The 24,392-nt window shown below is 37.4% G+C and overlaps 1 protein-coding gene across 2 annotated transcripts in view; it reads right to left on the bottom strand.

The window, feature by feature from the left end:
• Window positions 1-24,392, bottom strand: part of DOCK7 (dedicator of cytokinesis 7) — a 220,360-nt gene that overhangs the window by 161,390 nt on the left and 34,578 nt on the right. For both annotated transcript variants that reach the window (XM_080800321.1, XM_080800322.1), the window contains exons 3-9: window positions 20,421-20,596; window positions 20,156-20,224; window positions 15,777-15,906; window positions 15,463-15,675; window positions 15,027-15,112; window positions 3,255-3,321; window positions 1,899-2,048 (exon numbers count right to left, since the gene is read on the bottom strand). In XM_080800321.1, the coding sequence (XP_080656447.1) occupies window positions 1,899-2,048; window positions 3,255-3,321; window positions 15,027-15,112; window positions 15,463-15,675; window positions 15,777-15,906; window positions 20,156-20,224; window positions 20,421-20,596 (891 nt within the window). The remainder of the gene's footprint in view (window positions 1-1,898; window positions 2,049-3,254; window positions 3,322-15,026; window positions 15,113-15,462; window positions 15,676-15,776; window positions 15,907-20,155; window positions 20,225-20,420; window positions 20,597-24,392) is intronic.

The raw sequence follows: 24,392 nt of genomic DNA, 5'->3' as shown, positions 1-24,392 counted from the left end.
TTATTTTAAGCTTATTTTGTTATAGTTACCTTACTGTAAACCCAAGTTGGTTTTTTTTTTCCATCTATTTGCAGGTTTCTTTCAATGAGCTTTGTTTTTATTCTCTAAAAAAGACTAGTGCTGCTAAATATTTGCTTCTAGGATTGACTGTTCATTGCAGCTAAGACCTATTTTAACCTGAATTCATAGCAATGTGTCCACAAATTAGGACATTATTCCTGTGGGTAAACAGGATTCATTTCAGGACAATCTCCTTTATAACCTTATTGTAAAATTCATTACCTTTTATGATAATTTTATATAAATAAAGATAAATGATTAAGGAATATATTTTAGGCTTCTCTCAAGTCAAGGTCAAGTTATGGTAAATGATTCTTCAAGTTATCCTAAGCTAAACAGCTTAGTAACAGAGAGATTTTATAATTTGTAATCCTTATTCATTTTTTTTTACTTTTGTTTTTGTTTTTATCTTTCTTTTTAAGTTTTTATTTATACTCCAGTTAGTTAATATATAATGTAAGAGTAGTTTCAGGAGTAGAATCTAGAGATTCCTCACTTATATACGACACCCAGTGCTCATCCAAGTGCCTCCTTAATATCCATCACCCATTTAAACCATTCCCCTGCCCACCTCAACTCCAGGAACCCTCAGTTTATTCTCTATAGTTGAGTCTGTCCAATGACTTGCTTCTCTCTATTTTCCCCCCCTATGTTTGTAATTCTAATTCTTAACTGGCTAACAATCAAATCATACTGCTCGATGACCTTGATGATTTAGATGTTCATATTTATATAATATAAGCACTGAGTGATAAAATCACAGTAAGGTTCCTATGACAGTTAATTTTATATCCCAACTTGGCTAGGTTATCATGCCCAGTTACTTGATCAAACTAATCTACATGTTGCTGTGAAGGTGTTTTTTTTAGAGGTGATTAGCATTTAAATCAGTAGAATAAAGTAGACTACTTTCTCCACAATGTGGGTGGGCCTCATCCAATTAAAAGACCTTAAAAACAAAGACTGAGGTTTCCCATAGAAATAATTCTCAAGACTGCAACAAAGAGGCACTGCCTGCGGGCACCTGGGTGGCTCAGTAGGTTAAAGCCTCTGCCTTTGGCTCAGGTCATGATCTCAGGGTCCTGGGATCGAGACCCGCATCAGGCTCTCTACTTAGCAGGGAACCTGCATCCTCCTCTCTCTCTCTTTCTCTGCCTGCCTCTCTGCCTACTTGTGATCTCTGTCTGTCAAATAAATAAATAAAATCTTAAAAAAAAGAGGCACTGCCTGAATCTCCAGTCTGCTGCCCTGGGGAATTCAGACTCAGGACTACAATAAAAGGGTTGCCTAGGTGGCTCAGTCAGTTAAGCTTCAGCTCAGCTCAGGTCAAGATCCCAGGGTCCTGGGATCGAGTCCCACTTCTGGCTCCCTGCTCAGCAGGGAGTCCGCTTCTCCCTCCCACACTCTCTGTGCTCTGTCACTCTCTCCCTCAAATAAATAAATAAAATCTTAGGGGAAAAAAAGACTACAATATCAACTCTTACCTAAACGCCAGCCTACCACCTTGCCTGACACATCTCAAATTTGCCAGCCCTCAGAAATACGTGAGCCAATTCCTTAAAATCAATCTCTCTCTCTTTCTGAGTGTGTGTGTGTGTGTGTGTGTGTGTGTGTGTGTGTGTCTCCATCCTACTGATCTGTTTCTCTGGAGAATCCTAATAGAGCTCCCACTCAAAAAAAAACTTAGGAAGCACCTATAGTACACATCCAATATGGTGTTAATAAATATTAAGATGAAAAAATAAAGATAAAATCTTTGCCCCAAAAACCTTGCGGTATTAATAGAAAGACAAGTACACAGACAGTACACAAACTAACATATTTAACATTATTCTCACCTTTATTACAAGAAAAACATCTTGTGAAGGATAAGTGATAGAAAAAATAGCTGATCTTGCCAAGGTGGTAATGGCAGCAGGTGGTACATGGGGACGTAATAACCCTTTCATCTGCTCAGAATTAAGGTCAAAATAAAAGTTTTCTGAAATCTAAAAAAAAAATTCATATATTATATTTAAAATATGTACATCTTACAAAAATCAAACATAGTCTTAAAACACTATAGATATTAGAACATTATACTAATATAAAATTGATCATGTATTTCAATGACCAATCTTTACATGTCCAAATCAAAGAAAAAGAAATATACAAACTCTCTGGGACATATAGAAGAAACATATTCTAAACAACTATATCCCTACATTTTATTAGAAATGTAACTTGTAGTAAAGTGCACAAAGAAATTACTAAGATGAATTACCTCAAATTGAGTCTTTAAAAAATTGAGTCTTTAAAAAATGATATAAATTATATAAAAATTATATATATAATTATATAAATTATAAAATATATATAAATTATAAAAAATTATATAAATGTTAGCAGATTTGATTTAGCAAATACAAGCTGCTAGAGCAGAATTCCACTGCAGAAACTTCTAATATATTGACAGCAGAGGTCATTGAAAATACTTAGTTGCTACTACACATTAAGGAGCCTTAGAATATAAGTTAATAAATGCTGTATGAGGGGTGCCTGGGTGGCTCAGTCAGTTAAGCATCTGCCTTAGGCTCAGGTCAAGATCTTGGGATCCTAGCAGTGAGCCCCACACTGGGCTCCCTGTTCAGCCTGGAGCCTGCTTCTCCCTCTCCCTCCGCCTCTCCCCTCTGCTCACTAGCTCTCCCACTTTCTCTCTCAAATAAATAAAATCTTAAAAAAAGAAAAAAAGAAGAGCAGTATGAGATAGCCCCCTGGGAAAACTCCTAAAAGTAATAAAGATATGATGGTAAAACTAAAGCAGTATTTAAGACAAAATATTTCAAGCACACGTAAATGATCTTTTAGCTAGAGTGAATTTTAAAACTGCATCAGCCAAAATTCCTAATGATTCTAATCCTTTATACATTGTTGCCTAAAATGCTTTTCTTATATTAAATTTTTCTTAAACTAAAAGAAAGCTGCTTCTGCTACCTCTTTTTGAAACTCTCTCCTTTAAATAAAAAGGTATCAACTAAACTATTTTATACTAAGAAAATATTTAACAAGTCTCAAATTAAATTTCTATTTTCTTCTTAAAAGATATGTTTAACAATTCTCAAAAAAATTTAAGTTATCTTACAAAACAAATTAAAAACGAGGTTCTGAAACCTAGAATTGTGACAAAAGACTATATTCAAACAATATACCTTTACCTTTTTCTTTTCCTTGACATCATATAAGGCCAAACTTGCAAAAATGGGTTCAATTTCAATTTCAAACCTTTAAGGAAAAAAAAAAAGGAGTTTAACCTTTCTTCATCTGTGCTATAACATCTATGCTACCCCTTCTTTCTGAAACACTTTTCCATGTATATCTATCGGTCTAAATCAACCATTACCTCCTTTAGGGTAATCCCATATATTCAATGTAAAAAAAAAAAAAAAAAAGAAAGAAAGAAAGAAAAAAGAAAAGAAGTAAAAAAATTTCAGAGGAAAACAGGAGCATACAAAATTCTATCACATGGCAAGAACCAAAATAAACAGTTTCAGGGCCTATCCATCTAGATTTTTGTGTATGTGTAAATGCACTTGGTGAATGAATTTTTTTTAAAGATTTTATTTATTTATTTGACACAGAGAGATCACAAGTAGGCAGAGAGGCAGGCAGAGAGAGAGAGAGAGAGAGAGGAAGAAGCAGGCTCCCTGCTGAGCAGAGAGCCCAATGTAGGGCTCGATCCCAGGACCCTGAGATCATGACCCGAGCCAAAGGCAGAGGCTTAACCCACTGAGCCACCCAGGCGCCCCTTGAGCAGTGATTCTTAAAGGATAGTTTTGCCCCCAAAGGGATATTTGGCAATGTCTAGAGACATTTTAAATTATCATCACTGCAGGAGCATTACTGGTATTTAGTGAGTAGAGGCCAGGGCTGCAGCTAAACATTCAGCATTGTATAGGAGAGCCCCTGACAATGAAGAATTAGCCAGACAAAAAAGTCAATAGTGTCAAGGTTATAAAAACCATGTTCTACACGGCTCACTTTTTTTTTTTAATCCTAAAAGTATTATCAAAGTCCTGGGCCGCCAGGGTGGCTCAGTTGGTTAGGCATCTGCCTTTGACTCAGGTCGTGATTCCAGAGTCCTGGGATCGAGTCCCACATGGGTTCTCTGCAGGAAGCCTGCTTCTCTCACTCCATCTGCCTACTGCTTTGCCTGCTTATTCTCTTTCTCTCCAAAAAAAGAAAAAAAGGAAAAAGAAAAAGAAAGAAGAAAGAAAGAAAGAATAAAGAAAAAAGTTATCTCCTTGCTGGAGATAACATATTTGCATTGGGTTAAGAATTTAAGGAAGGGTGATTCACAAAGATTTGGACAAGATTTAGGAAGAACAACTACAGAACGTACAATTCTCTGGGGATAACAATAGGAGGGAGTCGTTACCAATCCTTGACCTAAAGGAGACCTTGGAAGTGGAAGCCAAAACTTAGAAAGAAAAGATACATAAGGGCCTTTCACAGAAACAGTGGCTTTTTGAGAAGGAGACAACCAATCGATATAACCTAGCAGGGAATGAGTAAAGGAAATAAATACCCCTGATTTCACACTCTTCCACCCTCTGACTTCCTGCTGATGCCTCTTTTAGCAGGACTGAAAACCCAGAAGCCAAAAGAATAGGGATTTTGGTGATACTGTCTACACAGCTCAACCTCTACAAAGCCTACTCTGCAACCTCTTTAACACCTGTTAGTGTCACTCGCTCGAACTTTGACTCCAGTGGGTACGTGGTACCACACTGCATGGACTTTTAATATGCATCTCGTCATATAGTTATGACCACAAAGGTATCCTCTTTTGGACCATTTTTCTATTTCTTATTTGACATTTTCCTCATCAATTTATACTTCTTTATGAATTCTGTATATGGACACTTTGTCAAATGAATGTATTAAAAATATCTTCTCCTTCTGTATGACAGAGAAAGAGAAACAGAAACAGATATCCAACTGTCCTGCCAATTTATTAAAAAGATAACTTTCCCCACTGTCCATACAGTTGTTTTCCCTTATGTGCAAAAAGTGTTCCAAGACCCCCAAGGACACCTGAAACCTTGTGGATAGTACTGAGACCTACAGATACCATGTTTTTTCCAATACATACATAATCTGTTTTAAGGTTTAATTTATACTTTAGGCACAGTAAAAGATTAACAACAATAACTAATAACAGAATAACTGTTGTAACATACTGTAATAAAAGATATGTGAATGTGGTCTCTCTCTCTCAAAATGTCTTATTATACTACACTCATCCTCCTTTTCCTTACAATGGTATGAGAGGATAAAATGTCTATGTATGACATAAAGTGAGAGGAATGACGAAGTAGGATTAGACTACTATTGACCTTCTGACCATACCTCAGAAGAATCACCATCTGCTTCTGGACAGCACCTGACCACTAATAACTGAATCCATGGATAAGAGCGGGACTACGGTCACACCACTTTAATAGTAAATCAAAAATCCATAAACATATAGGTCTTTTTCTGGCTCTAGTCCATTGGCTGGTTTATCTAATTATGTGTCCATGCTATACTGTCTTAATTATGTAGCTTCGTATTAAGTCTTGATACCTAGTTTTATTTCATAAAGTGCTTCAAAACTGCCCTGTCTCCTTTTGGCCCTTTGCAGGTTCATATAAATTCTAAATTCACATAAAAATAAGCAAAAATGGATCAAAGGTAAAAGAAATGATTATTGCTTATTCAGAAAATATCTTATTTTGTAATTTAGCACCATAAAATTCATGTATAATAACTTTCTCTATTATATTCTCAGACAATATTTAGAAATCCATATTGTTAGTATGATGAACAAAGGTTGGAAATCAGGAGGGAAAAAAACAGTGTGTTTCACATAAGAGAGGCTCCTCCTAATGCATGACAAGAATTTTTTGAATGAGATACATAATTTGATTTTTTTTTTTTAAAGTTTCAAAGGCTCTTCCATTACACAAAAGGAATTCCACGGTGGTTGTTTTCCTCTTTTTTATATCTTCTCTTTTTCAATGTATACTCCTCATAGGTTCAGTACATAATCCGAGTCAATCAAACATATGTATGCTTGAGTTTGTCAAGAAATAGTATTTGAGGGATTCCTGGGTGGCTCAGTCAGTTGGGCATCTGCTTTCCTCTCAGGTCATGATCCCAGTATCCTGGAATGGAGCCCCTGCACTGGGCTCCCCGCTCAGTGGGGAGTCTGCTTCTCCCTCTCCCCACTCTTGTGCACTCATGCTCTCTCTCTCTCTTTTTCCCTCTCAAATAAATAAATAAAATCTTTTTAAAAAATTTAAAAAAAAGAAGAAATACTATTTGAGCATTAGATGCTCAGTGGCTACTAAGCTGCAAAAAGGCTGCTGCTGTTGTTGTTGTTGTTTTCACTGTAAGTGCTCATTTATTTGAAATGCTGAGAATTCTGAAACATCCCAAAACAGGCAATCTTTAATCACTCAGAGGCCGACCAAAACACACAACTAGTAAAATATTGGCTTATTCCTTTTAGGGTTTGTTTTTTTTAAGTGGGGTGTAATTTTTTTTTAATTCCCCGAGAGGGTGAACTGTTCCTGGAAGCACTCCAGTACTAGGTCAATGTGTGGAGTGGAGGCAGCAAGCGCCTATTCCACCTCCCAGTTCCTAAAATCCATTTAATATATCATCCTTGGCTAGAGAATACATCACATATTAAACTGATAAGAACAGATTTTAGTGGGGTGTATTTTAACACATTTGCTTCCATACAATTTTCATAATACAGTTTTGAACATTTTATCATCATGTATGACTCTATTATGACTTCTAGTCAATGCTGTCTAATAATAACGGCACCACAAATCTGGACTACATTGTTGCCTGGGAGTTTTTTGCCTTGAAGTTTTTTGAACCACACAGATGGTACATGAGCTTATGGTTATGAACTCAAGAGGAGTCACTGTTTTGGGGTTTTTTTTTCCTGTTTCATATCTAAGTTTCTTCCTGCTACAGCCAGTCATAACAGATAAATATCTCTACCACCTACAATATTACTCCTATAGAATCTGGTGTTAGGTACTTATACAAGACTCTGTTTCTACTCTGTTTGAGTGCAAGCTCTTTCTCTTGTAGAGTCCATTAAAACAGAGTTGGACATGGTGCGCCTGGGTGGCTCAGTGTGTTAAGCTTCTGCCTTCAGCTAGGTCATGATCTTAGGGTCCCGGGATCGAGCCCCACATGGAGCTCTATGCTCAGCAGGGAGCCTGCTTCCCCCTCTCTCTCTGTCTGCTATTCTGCCTACTTGTGATCTCTCTGTCAAATAAGTAAATAAAATCTTTTAAAAAAACAAAAACAAAAACAAAAAAAACAGGGTTGGACAACAGCCCCAATGTAAAAATTTGCTACAGAATGCTTACCCCTATAGAAAGATTTCCTACCATTACTAGGCTCCCAAGAAATTCTTAGTTTTATAACAGCTTAGTTTTAATCCTTCGTTTTTTATCCTGAATGTCTAGATTATTTTATTGCTGACTCATAGTCTTAATATTAAAAATAATTTTTTCATGCAGGATAAAGGAAGGTTATTCTTAGAAAACAAATGTAAGAAAATTTATTTTCAAAAATGTATCAGTTTCTGTAACTGATGACTAAAATAAAACTATTATTTCTGACCCCTTCTGAAATCACAATGTGACTAAGTTCTTCCTTACCTTACACCTGGATTTTTCTTATGATAGAGAAATCACATGTATATAATTCTTGGTCCAGGACTTTTAGCAAGAGCTGACCAAACTAAAACTAAAGATCACAAAATGATGTGAAAACCCATTCTATATTTTATTCCTTTAAGGTAGAAGTAATTAACCTAAAACTTTATTAGTCAATAAGATCATAAGTATAAAACCAAAATGAGATGCCTCACATCCACTCTCATCAAAAAAATAGATAATAAAAAGTGCTGGCAAGAAGTTAGAAGCCCCATACATGCTAAGGGGAAATGTAAAATTGTACAGCTGCTTTGGAAAACAGCTTGGCAATTCCTCCAAAATTTAAACATGAAGTTACCAAATCAACCACAATTCTAATCATAGGTATATACCCAAGAGAAATGAAAACATAAGCTTGTATATAAATGTCTTAGCAATATGATTCATAACGGCTGAAAAGTGGAAACAACCCAAATGGTCATCAACTGATGAATGGATAAACAAAATATTGTGTATCCATCCAATGAAATATCACTCAGCCATAAAAAGAAATCAAGTACTGATACATGCTATAACATACATATATCCTGAAAACATTACACTAAGTGAAAGAAGCCAGACCAAAAAAAACCACATATTGTATTATTCCCTTATTGGGAAATAATTAAAATAAACAAATGTATATAGACAGAAGAAGATCAGTGGCTGCTGAGGGCTGGAAGAACTGGGGGGAAAAGTGAAAAGTAATGGATATGGGATTTCTTTTGGGGATGATAAAAATGTTCTAAAATTGACTGTGTTGACATTGCACAAATCTGTGAATATACTAAAACCCACTAAACTGAACATTGAGCGAACTGGGTGAATCCAGTGGTGAACTATACTGGATATACTCTGAGTGAACTGCAATGTATGATTATATTTCAATAAGGCTGTTAAGTGGAAGCAACGCATGCTCATCAAGTGATAAATGGATAAACAAAATGTGCTGTATTCATAGTATAATATTATTAGCTATACAAAAGAATGAAGTATTGATATATGCTACAACATAAACCTTGAAAACATTATGCTTTGTAAACAAAGACAGACACAAAGGACCACACATTATATAATTCCATTTCATTAATTATACAGAATAGGCAAACTTAAAGAAACCTAAAGCAAATTAGTGGTTGTTGGGGGCTGAGAGAATAGGAGTGACCACTAAGGGTACTTTTATGAACAGAACTGTGTCACCTGAAAATGTTTATGTTGCAGCCCTAATCCCTAGTGCGACTACATTTGGAGATAGAGCCTTTAAGGAGATAACTAAGGTTAAATGAGACCATAAGGCTAAGACCCTAAGCCAAAAAAGACTAGTGTCTCTATAAAAAGAGAAAGAGACCCCAGAGACACTCTCGTCATTCAGGAACAAAGAAAACGCTACAGGAGGGTACAACAAGAAGATAGCCATCTGCAAGTCAGGATGAGAGGCCTCATCAGAAACCAATCCTACCAAGACCTTGATCCTCAACTTAAGAGTCTCCAGAACTGTAAGGAAATAAATTTCTGTTGTTTAAGCCATCCAATCTAGGTTATTTTGTCATGGCAGTCTAAGCAGACAAATACAGGTATGGAGTTTCTCTCTGGGGTGATGGGTATGTTCTAGAATTAATCACAGTAATAGTTGTACAACTCTGAATATACGAAAAACCACTGACTTTAGCTTTCTAGGGACGGTGGCAGAGTAGGAAGACCCTAAGCTTCACCTCTTCCCATAGATACAACTAGTTAACACTCACGTAAGTGTAAATAAACCAGAAAACAACCCTGGTAGAACAGACTCTCCAACCCAAAAACTGGTAGAACAGACTCTTCTCTACAAGTAGAACAGCTACTTGTAGAGAAGAGGCCACACAAAGAAAGTAGGAAGGGCAGAGACGAGCGAGGTCAGGAGCTAAATGGACCTGCAGGAGGGAGGAAAACAATAGGTGCAGAAAGGGGGGGAAAACAAGACCATCAAAACAGGTACCCCAGGCACAAGGAACCCACAGGGGTAAGACGAACCCCTGTAACATTTGGCTTTGAAAATCAGAGGGGCCAAATTTTACCAGTTCTTACCATCTGTGGGGCTTAACACCCAGAACTTTAAAAATCAAGAGCTAGGCTTTGGGATGGCCAGGAAGGTGAAAGGAAACTGAGTCCCTGCTCTTAATGAGACAACACAATAAAGAGTCCCTCAGGTTTTGTTTTATTTTTTAAAGACTCAGACTTATTTATTTGAGAGAGAGAGAGCATGCATGCATGCATGTGCAGGGGCCAGGGGGCGGGAGGGGGGGAGAGAGGGGCAGAGGGAAAGGGAGAGAAAAACGTAAGCTGATTCCACCCTGAGAACAGAGCCTCACTCGGGGCTTGATCCCAAGACCCTGGGATCACAACCTGAGCTGAAACCAAGAGTCAGTTGCTTAACTGACTGCTCCACCCAGGCACCCCAGCCCCTCAGATTTTACAACATAGATGTAGCAGCTTGAAAAATTTCTGGTGTGTGGGGTGCTTGGGTGGCTCAGTCAGTTAAGCATCTGCCTTTGGCTCAAGATACAATCCCAGCATTCTAGGATCAAGCTCTGCATCAGGCTCCCTGCTAGCAGGGAGTCTGAGTTTTCCTCTCCCTCTGCCCCTTCCTCCCACTCATGCTCTCTCTCTCTTGTTCTCTCTCTCAAATAAACAAAATCTTTAAAAATAACCTTAAAAAAAAAAGGAAAAGAAAAATTTCTGGTGTATACAAGAGGAAGATTTGTTTACTAATCTTGGAGCATGTGTGGGAGGTACAGGGATCACTGGAAGACTTCTCCAGGAACAAAGAAGCTGGTGGGTACCATTTCCCTCTCCCACCCCCCAGCCTAGATACCTGCAGAAACCACCACAGTGCCAACTCTCCACCTAACTTGCTAACGGGGCAATATGCCTCTTCATTCTCCTGCAGACCTGCCCCCTACAATATGCCCTTGGCCAGAACCCATCCAAAGCAATGCCACAAGCCTGGTAGTGTGCAAAGAGCCCCAACAGGGCCACAACTCCTCCAAATTAACCCCTACACTGGGGAAAGGGAAAGATAACCACACACACCAATTCCCCTGTGACCCCAGCAGTAGGACTGGGAGCAGACAGCTGGTCTGACCGCAGGCCTCATCTAGCAACAAAAACTTCTTGGGAGACAACACAGGGAAAGTGCCCCACAGTTCAGTGCTACTACATCCCTGGCAAATGCCTAGTCTTACTCAACTTAAGCCCAAGGCAGCCCCAGACTGACCCACTAACAACACAGGGACCAAACCCTGCCCAAAGGGGCACCTGGGTGGCTCAGTGGGTTAAAGCCTCTGCCTTCGGCTCAGGTCATGATCCCAGGGTCCTGAGATCGAGCCCCGCATCGGGCTCTCTGCTCAGCGGGGAGCCTGCTTCCTCCTCTCTCTCTGCCTGCCTCTCTGCCTACTTGTAATCTCTGTCTGTCAAGTAAATAAATAAATAAATCTTTTTTTAAAAAAAAAAAAGAAGAAAAAGAAAAAAACAAAACCTGCCCACAACAGGCAAAAAGAGCCATTGAGATAACTGAACTGTGAACTGCATCACACCTCGGAGATCCCCTGCATTACTGGATTCTGATGAAGAGGGGACAGTGCACTGCAGGGTACTATAGAACCCATTCTTCACAACACCACTACTTTCAAGAGCAGGAGATTTGTCTGACTTTCCTAACACACAGACAGATACAGAGAGTTAGACAAAATAAGGAGAAAGAGGAATATGTTCCAAATGGAAAAAAAAAAGGACAAAATCACAGCAAGAAAACTGGACAAAACTAAGGTAAGAAATATGCCCAATAGAGAATTTAAAGTAATGGTCATAAAGATACTCATGGGACTTGAGAAAAGAGGGGAGGACCTCACTGAGACACTCAACAAAGAGACAGAAAATATTAAAAAGAACCAAAGATGAAGAACTCAGTAACTGAAATTAAAAATACACTAGATGGAAAAAAAAAAATACACTAGATGGGATAAAGAGTGGACTAGAGGAAGCAGAAGAAGGGATCAATGACCTGGAGGACAGAATAATGGAAAGCAATCAAGCTGAATAAAAGAAAGGAAAAAAAAAGGAAAAAAGACTTACAGAATTCAGTAAGGCCATCAAGCATAATAACATTTGCATCATAGAGACCCCAGAAGGAGAGGAGAGAGGAAAGAGAGCAGAAAATATATTTGAAGAAATAATAGCTGAAACCTTCCCAAATCTGGAGAAGGAAACAGAAGTCTAAACTGAGGAGGCACCGAGAGACCCCAAGAAAATCAACCCAGGAGGTCCACACCAAGACACACAGTAATTAAAATGGAAAAGGTAGTGACAGAGAATTTTAAAAGCAGCAAGAGAAAAGAAAGCAGTTACATACAAGGAAAACCACATAAGGCTACCAGCTGATTTTTTTTTTTAAGAAATTTAACTGTTTTGTTGTTGTTGTTGTTGTTGTTTTAAGATTTTATTTATTTATTTGACAGAGAAAGAGATCACAAGTAGGCAGAGAGGCAGGCAGAGAGAGAGGGGGAAGCAGGCTCCCCACTGAGCAGAGAGCCCAATGCAGGGCTCGATCCCAGGACCCTGAGATCATGATCTGAGCCGAAGGCAGAAGTTTAACCCACTGAGCCACCCAGGTGCCCCTACCAGCTGATTTTTTAGCAGAAACTTTGCAGGCTATATTCAAAGTGATATATTCAAAGTGCTAAAAGAAAAAAACCTGCACCCAAGAATACTTTATCCAGCAAGGCCATCATTCAGAATAGAATGAGAACAAAGACGTTCCCAGACAACTAAAAGTTACAAGAACTCATCGCCACTAAACTAGCCCTACAAGAAATGTTAAAGGTGACTCTTTGAATGAAAAGGAAAGACCATAAGCAGGAGTAAGAAAAGTAGGAAGCACAAAAGCACTAAAATCAAGTATACCTATAAAAATCAGTCAAGAGACTCACAAAATAAAAGGATGTAAAATATGACACCATATACCTAAAATGTGGGAGCAAAAGGCAGGGAAGTAAAGAATGGGTTCAAACTTAAGCAACCATCAACTTAATATGGACTGTTTATGCATAAGATGTTACATACAAACTTAACCGTAACCACAAATTAAAAACCAGTAATAGATATGCAAAAAGTAAAGAGAAAGGAATCTAAGTATATCACTAAAGAAAGCCAGAAAATCATGAGAGAAGTGAGCAAGAGGGGAGCCTCGGTGGCTCAGTTGGTTATGCAATCAACTCATAATTTTGGCTCCTGTCATGACCTTTAGGTCCTGAGATCGAGCCCCATGTTGGGCTCCACACTCAGCCCATGAGATTCTCGCTCTCTCTCTGACCCTGCCCCAACTTGTGCACGCTCTCTCTCTCAAATAAATAAATAAATATTTACCCCAAAAAAAGAAGTGAGCAAGAGAAGAAGGGAAAAGAGAGAATATAATGCTAAGTGAAATAACTCAATCAGTAGAAGACAAAAACCAAATGATTTCAATGATATGTGGCATTTAAAAAACAAAACAAATGAACAACAAAAAAAGGGATAAACCAAAAAACAGACCTAACTGTAGACAACAAACTGATAGTTACCAGAGAGGAGGTGGGTTGGCAGATGGGTGAAATAGGTGAAGGGGATTACGAGTACACTTAACCATGATAAGCACTGAGTAAAACATACAATTACTGAATCACTATATTGTACACCCAAAAATAGTAATAATGTCATTTGTTAACTATACTAGAATTAAAATTTCAAAGACAAATAAGTAAACCACTGACTTTTAAAAGGGAGAATTTTATATGTAAATTATATCATAATAAAGCTGCTTAAAAAAAATCATAAGAACTGAAATTAGCTGTCCTCATATTCAAAAGACTCAATGCACTAAAACACTAACAAGTGTCTAGATAAATCTAACTAAATATATAATGCCTTAATTTTTTTTTTAAAGATTTTATTTATTTATTTATTTGACAGAGAGAGATCACAAGTAGGCAGACAGGCAGGCAGAGAGAGAGGGAGGAAGCAGTCTCCCTGCTGAGCAGAGAGCCCGATGCGGGGCTCGATCCAGGACCCTGAGATCATGACCTGAGCTGAATGCAGAGGCTTTAACCCACTGAGCCACCCAGGTGCCCCAATGCCTTGATTTTCAAAGGAAGAAAACTTTCCAAGTTATCCAGAAGTAGAAGTGGTCTATCCCTATGAATTGCTGCTTTTAGAAAGTTCTATGAATTGAAACTTCCTTTTTCTTAAGTCAGAACTAACAATTAACTATAATATTAACATGATATAATGAAAAGAACATAGAGTTTCTTTTCCGTTACTGGGTGCAAAACATTGAGCATGCCTGTTAACCTCTGTTAATATTTTTAAATCCTGGTTTCCTCACTTGTAAAATGAATAAAATATCTACCTTATACAATTACACTGAAGACGGGATGAGTTAAAATAAGGAGAAATTAAAATAAGAGAAAGCACTTTGTGAAACAATATAAATTCAAGATAAATCATTTCGATGATGTTAGATCTGAAGTCACTTAACTTTTTTACATAAAAAAATATGTACTTCAGAGGGTTAAGAAAAGAATAAATGAAACAAGATGGGATCAGGAGGGAGACAAACCATAAGAGACTCTCAATCTCACAAAACAAACTGAGGGCTGCCAAGGGGAGGGGGTAGGAAGAGAGTGGTTGGGTTATGGACATTGGGGAAGGTATGTGCTATGGTGAGTGTTGTGAAGTGTGTAAACCTGGCAATTCACAAACCTGTATCCCTGGAGTTAATAATACATTATATGTTAATTAAAAAAAAATTTTTTTTAAATATGTACTTCAAAATCTTAAAAAAAAAAATACCCACAAAGCCTACTATGTAACAAATGTATAATCAAGAGAAAAGCTACTTTGCCTTTATAGTCCCCAAGCCAAGTAGAACATCTGGCAAACACAAGATATTTAGGAAATGCTTTTCAAGTTTTAAGACTAATTATATATAGCTGTGACAAAGAGTAATCTCCACCTGTGAGCCAAAAATGCTCTTAAGCTCAGTTTCATACATCAGTTTTAATCCTTAGTAACATTTAAAATTATGTATAGAACAATACTTTTCAAATGGACACAAATACAAGCATAAAGTCTATTGTGATTTTGTTATACTAACACTCAAAATATTATTTGAAAAATAAAAGTTATAGAGTAAACAAAATGAATACTCACTTGAGTGATAAACATTTTACAAGAAGTCTTTGACCAAAGTGCTCTTTGGGCACATCAGGAACACTGAGTCGTTCTATTGGCTCTTCCTACAAATTGACAAGCAACATTAAAATGAACATTCTTACCACATTTCAACTCTTGATAATTTTTTAAGAACCTATTTTATTAATCTAATACTCTAAATCTTCACAACTGAGTACAGAAAACAAGGACCAATTTACCCTCAAACAAGTCACTAGAATCTAAATGTGCTCAATTCACAGAAGTTACATTACATTACATTAAATATATTCACTAAAATAAAAAGTATATTTACTAAAATTATACCTATGTTTCTATTAAGTTTTATTCCCTACATTATTATAATACTGTATGCAGTACTCCCAAAATACCTATCTTAATAATCATCTGCTTCTTCATATCCAAATATCTATACCTCATCTGGTGACGGGTGCAGAGCAAAGAGTTCCTTGTGGCGGTTCGATTTCCTTTGGTCATCATTCTGACGGTCTATTTCTTCATTGGGAGTTCGGTCAAGTAAATTGGGAAGCAAGGCATCAGGAAGAGAATTTTTCAAGTCAAAAATACTGCAGGCCCAGCTACCCCTTGGAGTATCATCTATTGACATCGAACGTCTTTTAAGATCATCCTGTCATGCAAAACATTAAATATAAATATATTAATAAAGAAATTAAAAAATAAATTACTTTAAAATTATTTCTTTTAGTCATTTAAAAATAAAGATATTACTTGCTCATCCTGGTAGCTGTTGCCATCTGGAGCTTCATCAGATTCAAAGACCTGTTTTGGCAAACCTTTTTGCCTTTCTTTCTGTTTATCTAACGTATTAGGATTAAATCCTGTTCCCAGTTTATGATACCTATTCAAAATAAAATAGTTAAGTAAATGTCAGTTTTGGGGAAACTTTTCATTTCATCATTATGTAACAAGCCAACTGTTCTCTGTATTATTTCTTTACATTAATAAGGATACATTCCAGCAGTTTTGATTGTGTTCAACACTGAACCAGAAGTTTAAGAAGACTTCCATTCAAAGTTCCTTGAGTCCAACTAGAGAGCAGATTAGGAGATTCCAGACATTAAGTCATATTCTCCTTCTTTCTACAACAACCATGTATACCTAACTTAAGTTGTACTTTCAATCCAGATGATTTTTTTTTTTCAGTTAAAAGAAAGGATGGGAAGCCAGGTTAAAGAATAGAATGAGACAGTGTAAATTTTTAAAAGGCAGAAAAATATAAAGCATCGAATTTTTTTTTTTAAGATTTTATTTATTTATTTGACAGAAAGCAAGAGAGCACAAGTAGGCAGAGCAACAGACAGAGGGAGAAGCAGGCTCTCCACTGAGCAGGGAGCCTGATGCAGGTCTTGGTCCCAGGACCCCAGGACCATGACCTGAGCTGAAGGTAGCTGCTTAACTGACTGAGCCACCCAGGCACCCATGAAGCATTGAATCTTAAAATTTCAAATAGTCAAAAAAAAAAGTACCTCTATGTCATCAAGGATAAAAGATCTTAAACAAACTACAGCTACAGACTTTAGAAAGGAAAAAACAGCAAGATCTACACCACTGCATACATATATCAGTTAACATATATTGCTACATAATATATATATTTGACTTAAAATAATTCTTAAATTAATGTAACCTTCTTTCCTAAAAATCCAATACCCAAGAGCATTAAACAGACATTTAGGTCAAAGAGCAATTATAGGGCGCCTGGGTGGCTCAGATGGTTAAGCGTCTGCCTTCAGCTCAGGTCGATCTTGGGGGTCCTGGGATAGAGCCCCACATCGGGAATTCCTGCTCAGCGGGGAGTCTTCTTCTCCCTCTCCCTCTGACCCTATTGCTCTGCTCATGTACTCTCTCTCTCTGTATCTGTCTCAAATAAATAAATAAAATCTTAAAAAAAAAAAAAAAAGAGCAACTACTGTTCCACACCTCATATAGTCTACCTGGGGAAAATTTTAATTGGAGCAAAAATTATGATTACAGAGGATGATATGGTTCCTGCCACCACTGAATTTATGAAATAGTAAAGAATCACACTTGATGTGAATGATTCATATTGTGTCTTGTTGCTTAAGATAATAAAATAGCAACTACATGATGTTCATTATCCAGGTGTAATCACAAAATAAAAGAAAGCATTCTTCTCTGAAAGAACTAAAATAAAGATATTCAATATAATAACATGAAAGGTTTTATCCTTCATGAAATGTTTTAAGTTCCTTAATTTGTAAAATTGCATGCTAAGCTGACCTATAAACTAGAAATGTGTTCAATTCTATCTCCTTTATGTCCTAAAATATTGACAGTATAAAATTCACAAGAGATGAGAAGAATGACATGATTCATGATCAATATTCTTTCTAAATTATCACTCTGACCTCTAGTTGATTGCTGTAAGACTTTCTATGATTACCCATCCAACCCCACACACCACCACCACCATTGCTAGGACCTCGTTTCTCAGCATTCTGTCCCTTATTTATTCTATTCCAGCCACACTGACCTCTTTCCTTGCACACTTCCAGTATGGAGCCTTTGCCCATGCTATTGTTCCCTCTGCCTAATACTATCTTCCCCCAGATATCCAGAGTGCTCACTCCCTTACTTCCTTCAGGTCTCTTCTGATTAGTTTACAAAGCAGGAAATTGAGCCACTCTTCTTGGATCTCCCCATCCTTCTCACCCTACTTTTTTTTTCTCCATAAGAGTCACCTCCATCACACCTACTAGTATTTATCTGTGTTGGTTTATTGTCCATTGCCCTCATCCCCAACTAGAAAGTAAGCTCCATGAGGGCACAGATCTGTTGACTGCTGTATCTCACTGCTTAGCATAGTGCCTGGCACATTCCAGACTCTCAGCAAGTACTTGCTGAATGAATAAATAAATGAAGTACTTTCTGTCCCTTTATCCTTCTGTGCTGAATTATAGACGAATGGTATGGTTTCATCTTATGGAATACTATTCCACTCCTCAGTCATACCCACTCCGCCATTAAGTCCATCTCCTGAATTTTTAGTACTTTTTTGCTGAAAAAAAAAATTAATTTCTAAAGATAACTAGTTGATTTTCATATGTCTACCACATCCTTTCACATCTCCTTGAGGATATTAATTACACTTAAGGGTCTTGACCTGTGTTCTATTAACTACTGCCAACTTTAAATTGTTCTATTACTTGGAGATTGATAATTCTCTTTGAAGCATGCTGGTTTTCATTAAATCGTGGGCAATTCTGGGTTCTGTGCTCATTTTTAAATCCATAACCCCATATCCGCCTAAAAACACTATCTATTCTGCTCAGCCCATATCCAGCGGTTGTGGAGAAGAGGCAATCATGCTGTCAGGCAGAATCTGCCAGTATCCACTCTTCTGGGCCTGAGGGGCCCCTTCTTCCAAGGCATGCCCACCCTGAGCACTATATTATCAGCTCAAGCCCCCAAAATCATTGCTCTAAAAAAAAGGCATAGATATCTCTGCAGGCATTCCTGTGCACACATGGTACAGGGGTCAAAGTAACCAAATGTCCAACAGTTACCCCAGGACCCCTTCCCCTGCCTGAATTCACTACTTCTGAGCTTACAACCCTACCGAGGTTTTTACATATATCTTCTCCTTAGATTATTCTGTACTATGGTTTTCTCTTATGTTCCAATCACACGCTATCTTCTACCCTTCAGGGATACTTTAAAACCTGTAGCCCAACAAAAGTGCCCCTTTTGCCATTTACTACTGCAGATAATAAATAAAATAATATCTGATGTTATAGGAAAAACTGAAGCATTAGAACCTGATGTCCCTAGGTTCAAATCCAGACTATCCCACTTTCTGGCTGGGAGACCGCAAAGACATTACTTAACTACTCTGAGCCTGAGCTTTGTCATCTGTTGGAACCCTAACTGAGACTGACTGTCAAGGGCCCAGTAAATGCCTGATACACACTAAGTTCCCAAAAATGTTAACTACCTTACCCTCTTGCCTAAACCAAGGTCAGTAACCCCATGAGAGTTAAGTAGGAGACTCCATGATTCTGAGATTAATGTTTTGCAACTAATCTCTTTATATTAAAATTTCTAATTAGAAGTTTCCAACATACATGTATAGAGGTAAAAACCTGAGTTATCTGACAGAGGAACAGTTTTCTTCAGTAATGTCTAAAATCTACCTATTGAAATACTTATCAAAATGGTAAGTTCATAAAAACAGCTCTTCTTTATAAAAGGTAGCAGACTGTGCTTTTATTAGGTCACACTAAAACTAAAAAGCATGTCAGCAGTATCCCCAAGTGATGCTTAGCACAATATTAAACCCACTGAAATAAGACAGCAGCCATAAGGGCAAAACAATAAGCAAAGGATACAAGACCGTTTCTAGTACAATTTAGCACAGATAACTTCATTTCTGAAAACCATGTCATAACAGAATTCTCCACTACTTCAGTAATTTATTTTTCTTCTAGAAAAATAAGGCTAAGAATTTTCAGTATGAAGACTCTTCATTATGCAAATTAAAATTAGCAAAGGAAACGTATTTTTTTTTCCTTAACCTGACTTGATATCTCAAATACATTCATTAGAACAATAAATTTTGTGGTAGAACAAAACATTACTTTTTAAAAATATTTACCTGATTCGATATACTGGTCAATGACCTATAAACACTTAGTTAGTAAAGGGTGGAGACCTTTCAAACAGCTTAATCTGGAAAGCTGGCTATTCAAATTAATTTAGCCACTTAAGTTTTAATAAACTGGATTCTTTTGAGAAATGCAAATTATTCATCAATACCTACCCATGATTTCCCAAAAGAGTTAGACCATAAATTATTATAATTATATATTATTAGTTATTAATGACTTATAATAATATAGAAATAATACTGATAAATCTATCATTTATAAGGAAAGTTAAGTGATATAGGCCACAGAAACTGCAGAACTCATAAGGAGAAAATATCTACATACAAAACGTCCTTCTTTTGTTTCTTTAGCTATTTTTTTAAATGAATGTTCAGGTCTCATAATTATTATCAATCTACCTTAATCCACTTATAGATCTTACTCAGCATTTCTTAATGTTATAATAAACATATGACTTACTTTCTGATTACAATTGCCCAATCTTCTGTATAACTTCTTATACAATCTCGAACATGTGGATCCATTTCACTATTTTAAAAAAGAAAACAGATTTGTAATTTAGTAAGGAAAGCACTGATGTTTGTAAATTTGGTTGCTTCAGTTCTTATCATATACTAGGAAACAACAAACAACACTACCACAAGAAACAGGATCTAAATAGAATCAAGGGAGGTAGCCTTTCCATAGTTACACTCAAACCAAAAATAGGTAAATGTCACCTTACCTTTCTTCAGGTACAGCTGACACAAGGGTTCTGCAGTCCCTAGGACTATAAACAACTTCGATATCATCTGGAGGGAACTCAATCAAATCCCTTAAAGGTCCAGAATCCACAGCTAAAGGATGAGTAATGAGGTATTCTTCCAAATCCACGGGGTCCACCGCTTCAGTAAGGGGCACCTTTATAAAGAAGGGTGGGTGTGAGAGGTGGGTAGAAAGGGAGAGGCGGTTATAAAAATTTTAAAACTTTAACCAAAGGAAATTCACTGTTTCTAAAAAATACACGCTTTTAACCTAGCTATTTCTAAAATGTCACAGAGATTCAGCCAGATGCACTAAAGAAACCACAGGGTGTTGTTCGCCTTCTTATACTTGTTTATACTTTTGGGTCAATATACCAATCTTCTCGCTTAGACTTTGCCCATTCCCCTCACATAAGGTCAGTAATAATAATTAACAGTTTTAGAATACTTCACGGTGACAAAATGCTCATTGGAAGGATTCTTTTTTTCTTTTTTATATCCTTGGAATTGTCACTGCTAAGTTTATAAGCAGCACTTTTACTTTTATTTGATGTTACTGTTGATTATTCTAGTAAAAACATGTAACCAGTCGGTAGCAGGCTGGGCCCTCCAAAGATCTCCACATCCCAACCCATGGACCTTATATGACAAAATTACATAAATACAAATAAAAGGGTATTTTAAGATATGATTAAGGATCCTAAAATGGGGACATTATCCTGGATTATGTAAGTCCTAAGTACAATCATATATATCCTCATATGGAGACATAGGGAATTTGGTGCACACAGAGGAGAAAGCCACATCAAGACACAGCAAAGAGAAATTTGAAGATTCTGGCATTAAAGACACAACTGATACGGCCTCAAGCAGCCACCAGATCTGGACAAGGCAAGGAACTGATTCTGAAGGGAGTCTCTGAAGGGAGTGTAACCTCACGAAAACCTTGACTTCTGCCCACTGATATTAAATTCTGAACTTCAGCACTGTGAGAGAATAAATTCCTGTTGTGTTAACCCACACAGTTTGTGGTAATTTGTTCCAGCAGCCACAGGAAAGTGATACACAGAATCTGTTAAAAGTATCTATTAGCAATAATAGAATATTCACAGAATTCCTTAGCCAAGTTGAAATTATACATTTTAATAAGATAACCTACTTCTTATCTAACATGAGAAAAAATATTAAGCAAAACTGTGAAGAATTATATAACAAATGTGCAGTTGTGGACCAATGAAAATAAAATAAGAACATGTAATTTTTCAAGATGTTCAACTAGGTAAAAACACTGAGACTCACAGGTATGTGTTACAAAATAGAAGGTGCTGTAATCTATGATGCTTTGGACTGAACAACCCCCAACAGGTAAAGCAACATTTTAAAGACAGTTAAGTAAAGTAAAAAGTGACTAGCAAATCATAAACAGTCAAACGAGAGTTGTTATTATCATTATATGCTTTCTCATTCAAACTTCTCCCAAACCCTGTAAGTTAGAGAAAGTTAGTATATCAGTTCTATGAAGAAGGGCATTTGTGCTCAAAGAACTCAAACAAGGGCGCCTGGGTGGCTCAGTAAGCCGCTGTCTTCCGCCCGGGTCATGATCCCGGTGTCCTGGGATCAAGCCCCGCATCAGGCTCTTTGCTCAGCGGGGAGCCTGCTTCCCCTTCTCTCTCTGCCTACTTGTGATCTCTGTCAAAAAAATAAATAAAATCTTTAAAAAATAAATAAATAAAATATAAATAAATAAATAAAACGAACTCAAGCAACTCCTGAAAATGAAATAGCCACTAATGACAGTGCAAAATTTAAAAAGGGGTCATCAGGCTCTATAATTCATGGTTTTTAATTCATAAGCATTCCATCTTACCTATTCTCTTAAGTACATCATATACTATCATAATGTATAGTTTATACACCATATACTATCCCTGTTCCTTTTTTTTAAAGATTTTATTTATTTATCTGACAGAGAGAGAGAGATCACAAGTAGGCAGAGAGGCAGGCAGAGAGAGAAAGGGGGAAGCGGGCTCCCCGCTGAGCAGAGAGCCAGATGCGGGACTCAATCCAAGACCCTGAGATCATGACCTGAGCCGAAGGCAGAGGCTTAACCCACTGAGCCACCCAGATACCCCCATCCCTGTTCTTAATACAGGGAAAGAAGCAATTCAATAGGGAAATAGAATATTCTTCAAACACAATTACTGAAAAAACTTGGTATCTATACTGGGGGGGAATGAATCTCAATCCTTACATTACAACACAATTTAAATTGAGATGGATCATGGACATAAATATAAATATACTAAAACCATAAAACTGCTAGATGAAAACATAGGAAAACATCTTCATGATCTGGGAGCAGGCAAAGGTTTCTTAGACATGACACAGAATTTTAGGAGAAAAATCTGACATCGAAAGATAGTTAAAATGAATAGGCAAGTCACAGTAAGAGGAAATATTCACAAAACATATTTAACAAGGGACTGGTGTCTACAATATATAAATATCTCAATAATAACAAGACAAACCACCCTCCCAAATCAGGGGTAAAGTTGACAAGGCATTCACAAAGGAAGACAAAGGAATGGCCAGTCAGCACTCAAGAAAGTGTTCAATGTTTGAAGTCACTAGTACATACACATATTTTTCCCTATTCTCCCTACTAATTACAACTATAAATCCTGGACAGTCTATATAAACTAAACATCAGAAGACTCTAAAAGGTAGAGAAAAAGGCAAATCAGCAGGGACCTCGACTTAAGAAATGGTATAACAGTGAGTTAGCTAAAATTTCTTTTTGCCTTATGTACTCCATGTTTGGAGCTAGAAAACCAGAAAAACTAAAAACACTAAGACACATGGCAGGGGGTGAGTTGGGGGAGGGGAACCCCAATAAAATCCTATTCTCCCCAGCCAAAGGACCAAGAGAGGGGCAGCACTGCGAAATAGAAGAGTTTTCTTTCTTCCTTCATTTCTTTCTTTCTTTCTTTCTTTCTTTCTTTCTTTCTAAAGATTATTTATTTGACAGAGAGTGAGAGCACACATGCTCACACAAGCACTAACAGGCGGAGAGGTAGAGGGAGAGGGAGAATGACAGAGAGTGAGAGCACACATGCTCACACAAGCACTAACAGGCGGAGAGGTAGAGGGAGAGGGAGAAGCAGGCTCCTCACTGGACGAGGAGCCCAACACGGGGCTCCATCCCAGGACCCCAGGTCCATGACCCAAGCTGAAGGCAGATGTGTAACCGACCGAGCCACTCAGGTACCCCAGCAAAACAGAAAAGTTTTAGACAATAACCACTCTACTTCAGCCAAACACTGTATGAAAAACTGTGGACCCACCAATATCTACACAAGCAAGGCCAACTGGAAAGTTAGACTTTACCCTCTCAAAGTTTTAACAAGGCATCCAACACTCCCCACCAAGCATGGATTCAAAGAAGTCAGAGTAGGGAACCAGGATTTTCATACCTACTAGAAGCTATGAGCCTCCCACCTCCACAGTGTCAATGGAGACCATGTAGGGGCATCTACTCATTCAGTAATAAGAAGGTACTTCTTCCTCTTACTGTTGGGATAGCATATGAGGCGGTCTATATATAATACAATAAAGGGTAAAGGGACGGAAAGGTACGTAAGATTTCTAGACTTCACTCAAACTGTTAAAATGTCAACACTAGTTTTGTGGTAAGTTATGTAATATAATACCTAAGCAACCACTAAAAAGGCTATACAAAGAAAACGCACTCAATCAGACTGCAGATAATCAAAATGGAAATCTAAAAAAATGTTCAGATAACTCAGAGGGAAATTGGAAAAAAAAAAAAAACAGAAAAACAAAAAAACAAGGACCCCTGGGTTGCTCAGTCAGTTAAGCATCTGCCTTCATCTCTGGTCACGATCTCAGGGTCCTGGGATCAAGCCCCATATCGGGCTCCCTACTTAGCAATG

The sequence above is a fragment of the Martes martes genome, assembly GCF_963455335.1.
Source record: "Martes martes genome assembly, chromosome: 4".
Lineage (NCBI taxonomy): Eukaryota > Metazoa > Chordata > Mammalia > Carnivora > Mustelidae > Martes > Martes martes.
This window is presented reverse-complemented; position numbering and strand designations above follow the sequence as displayed.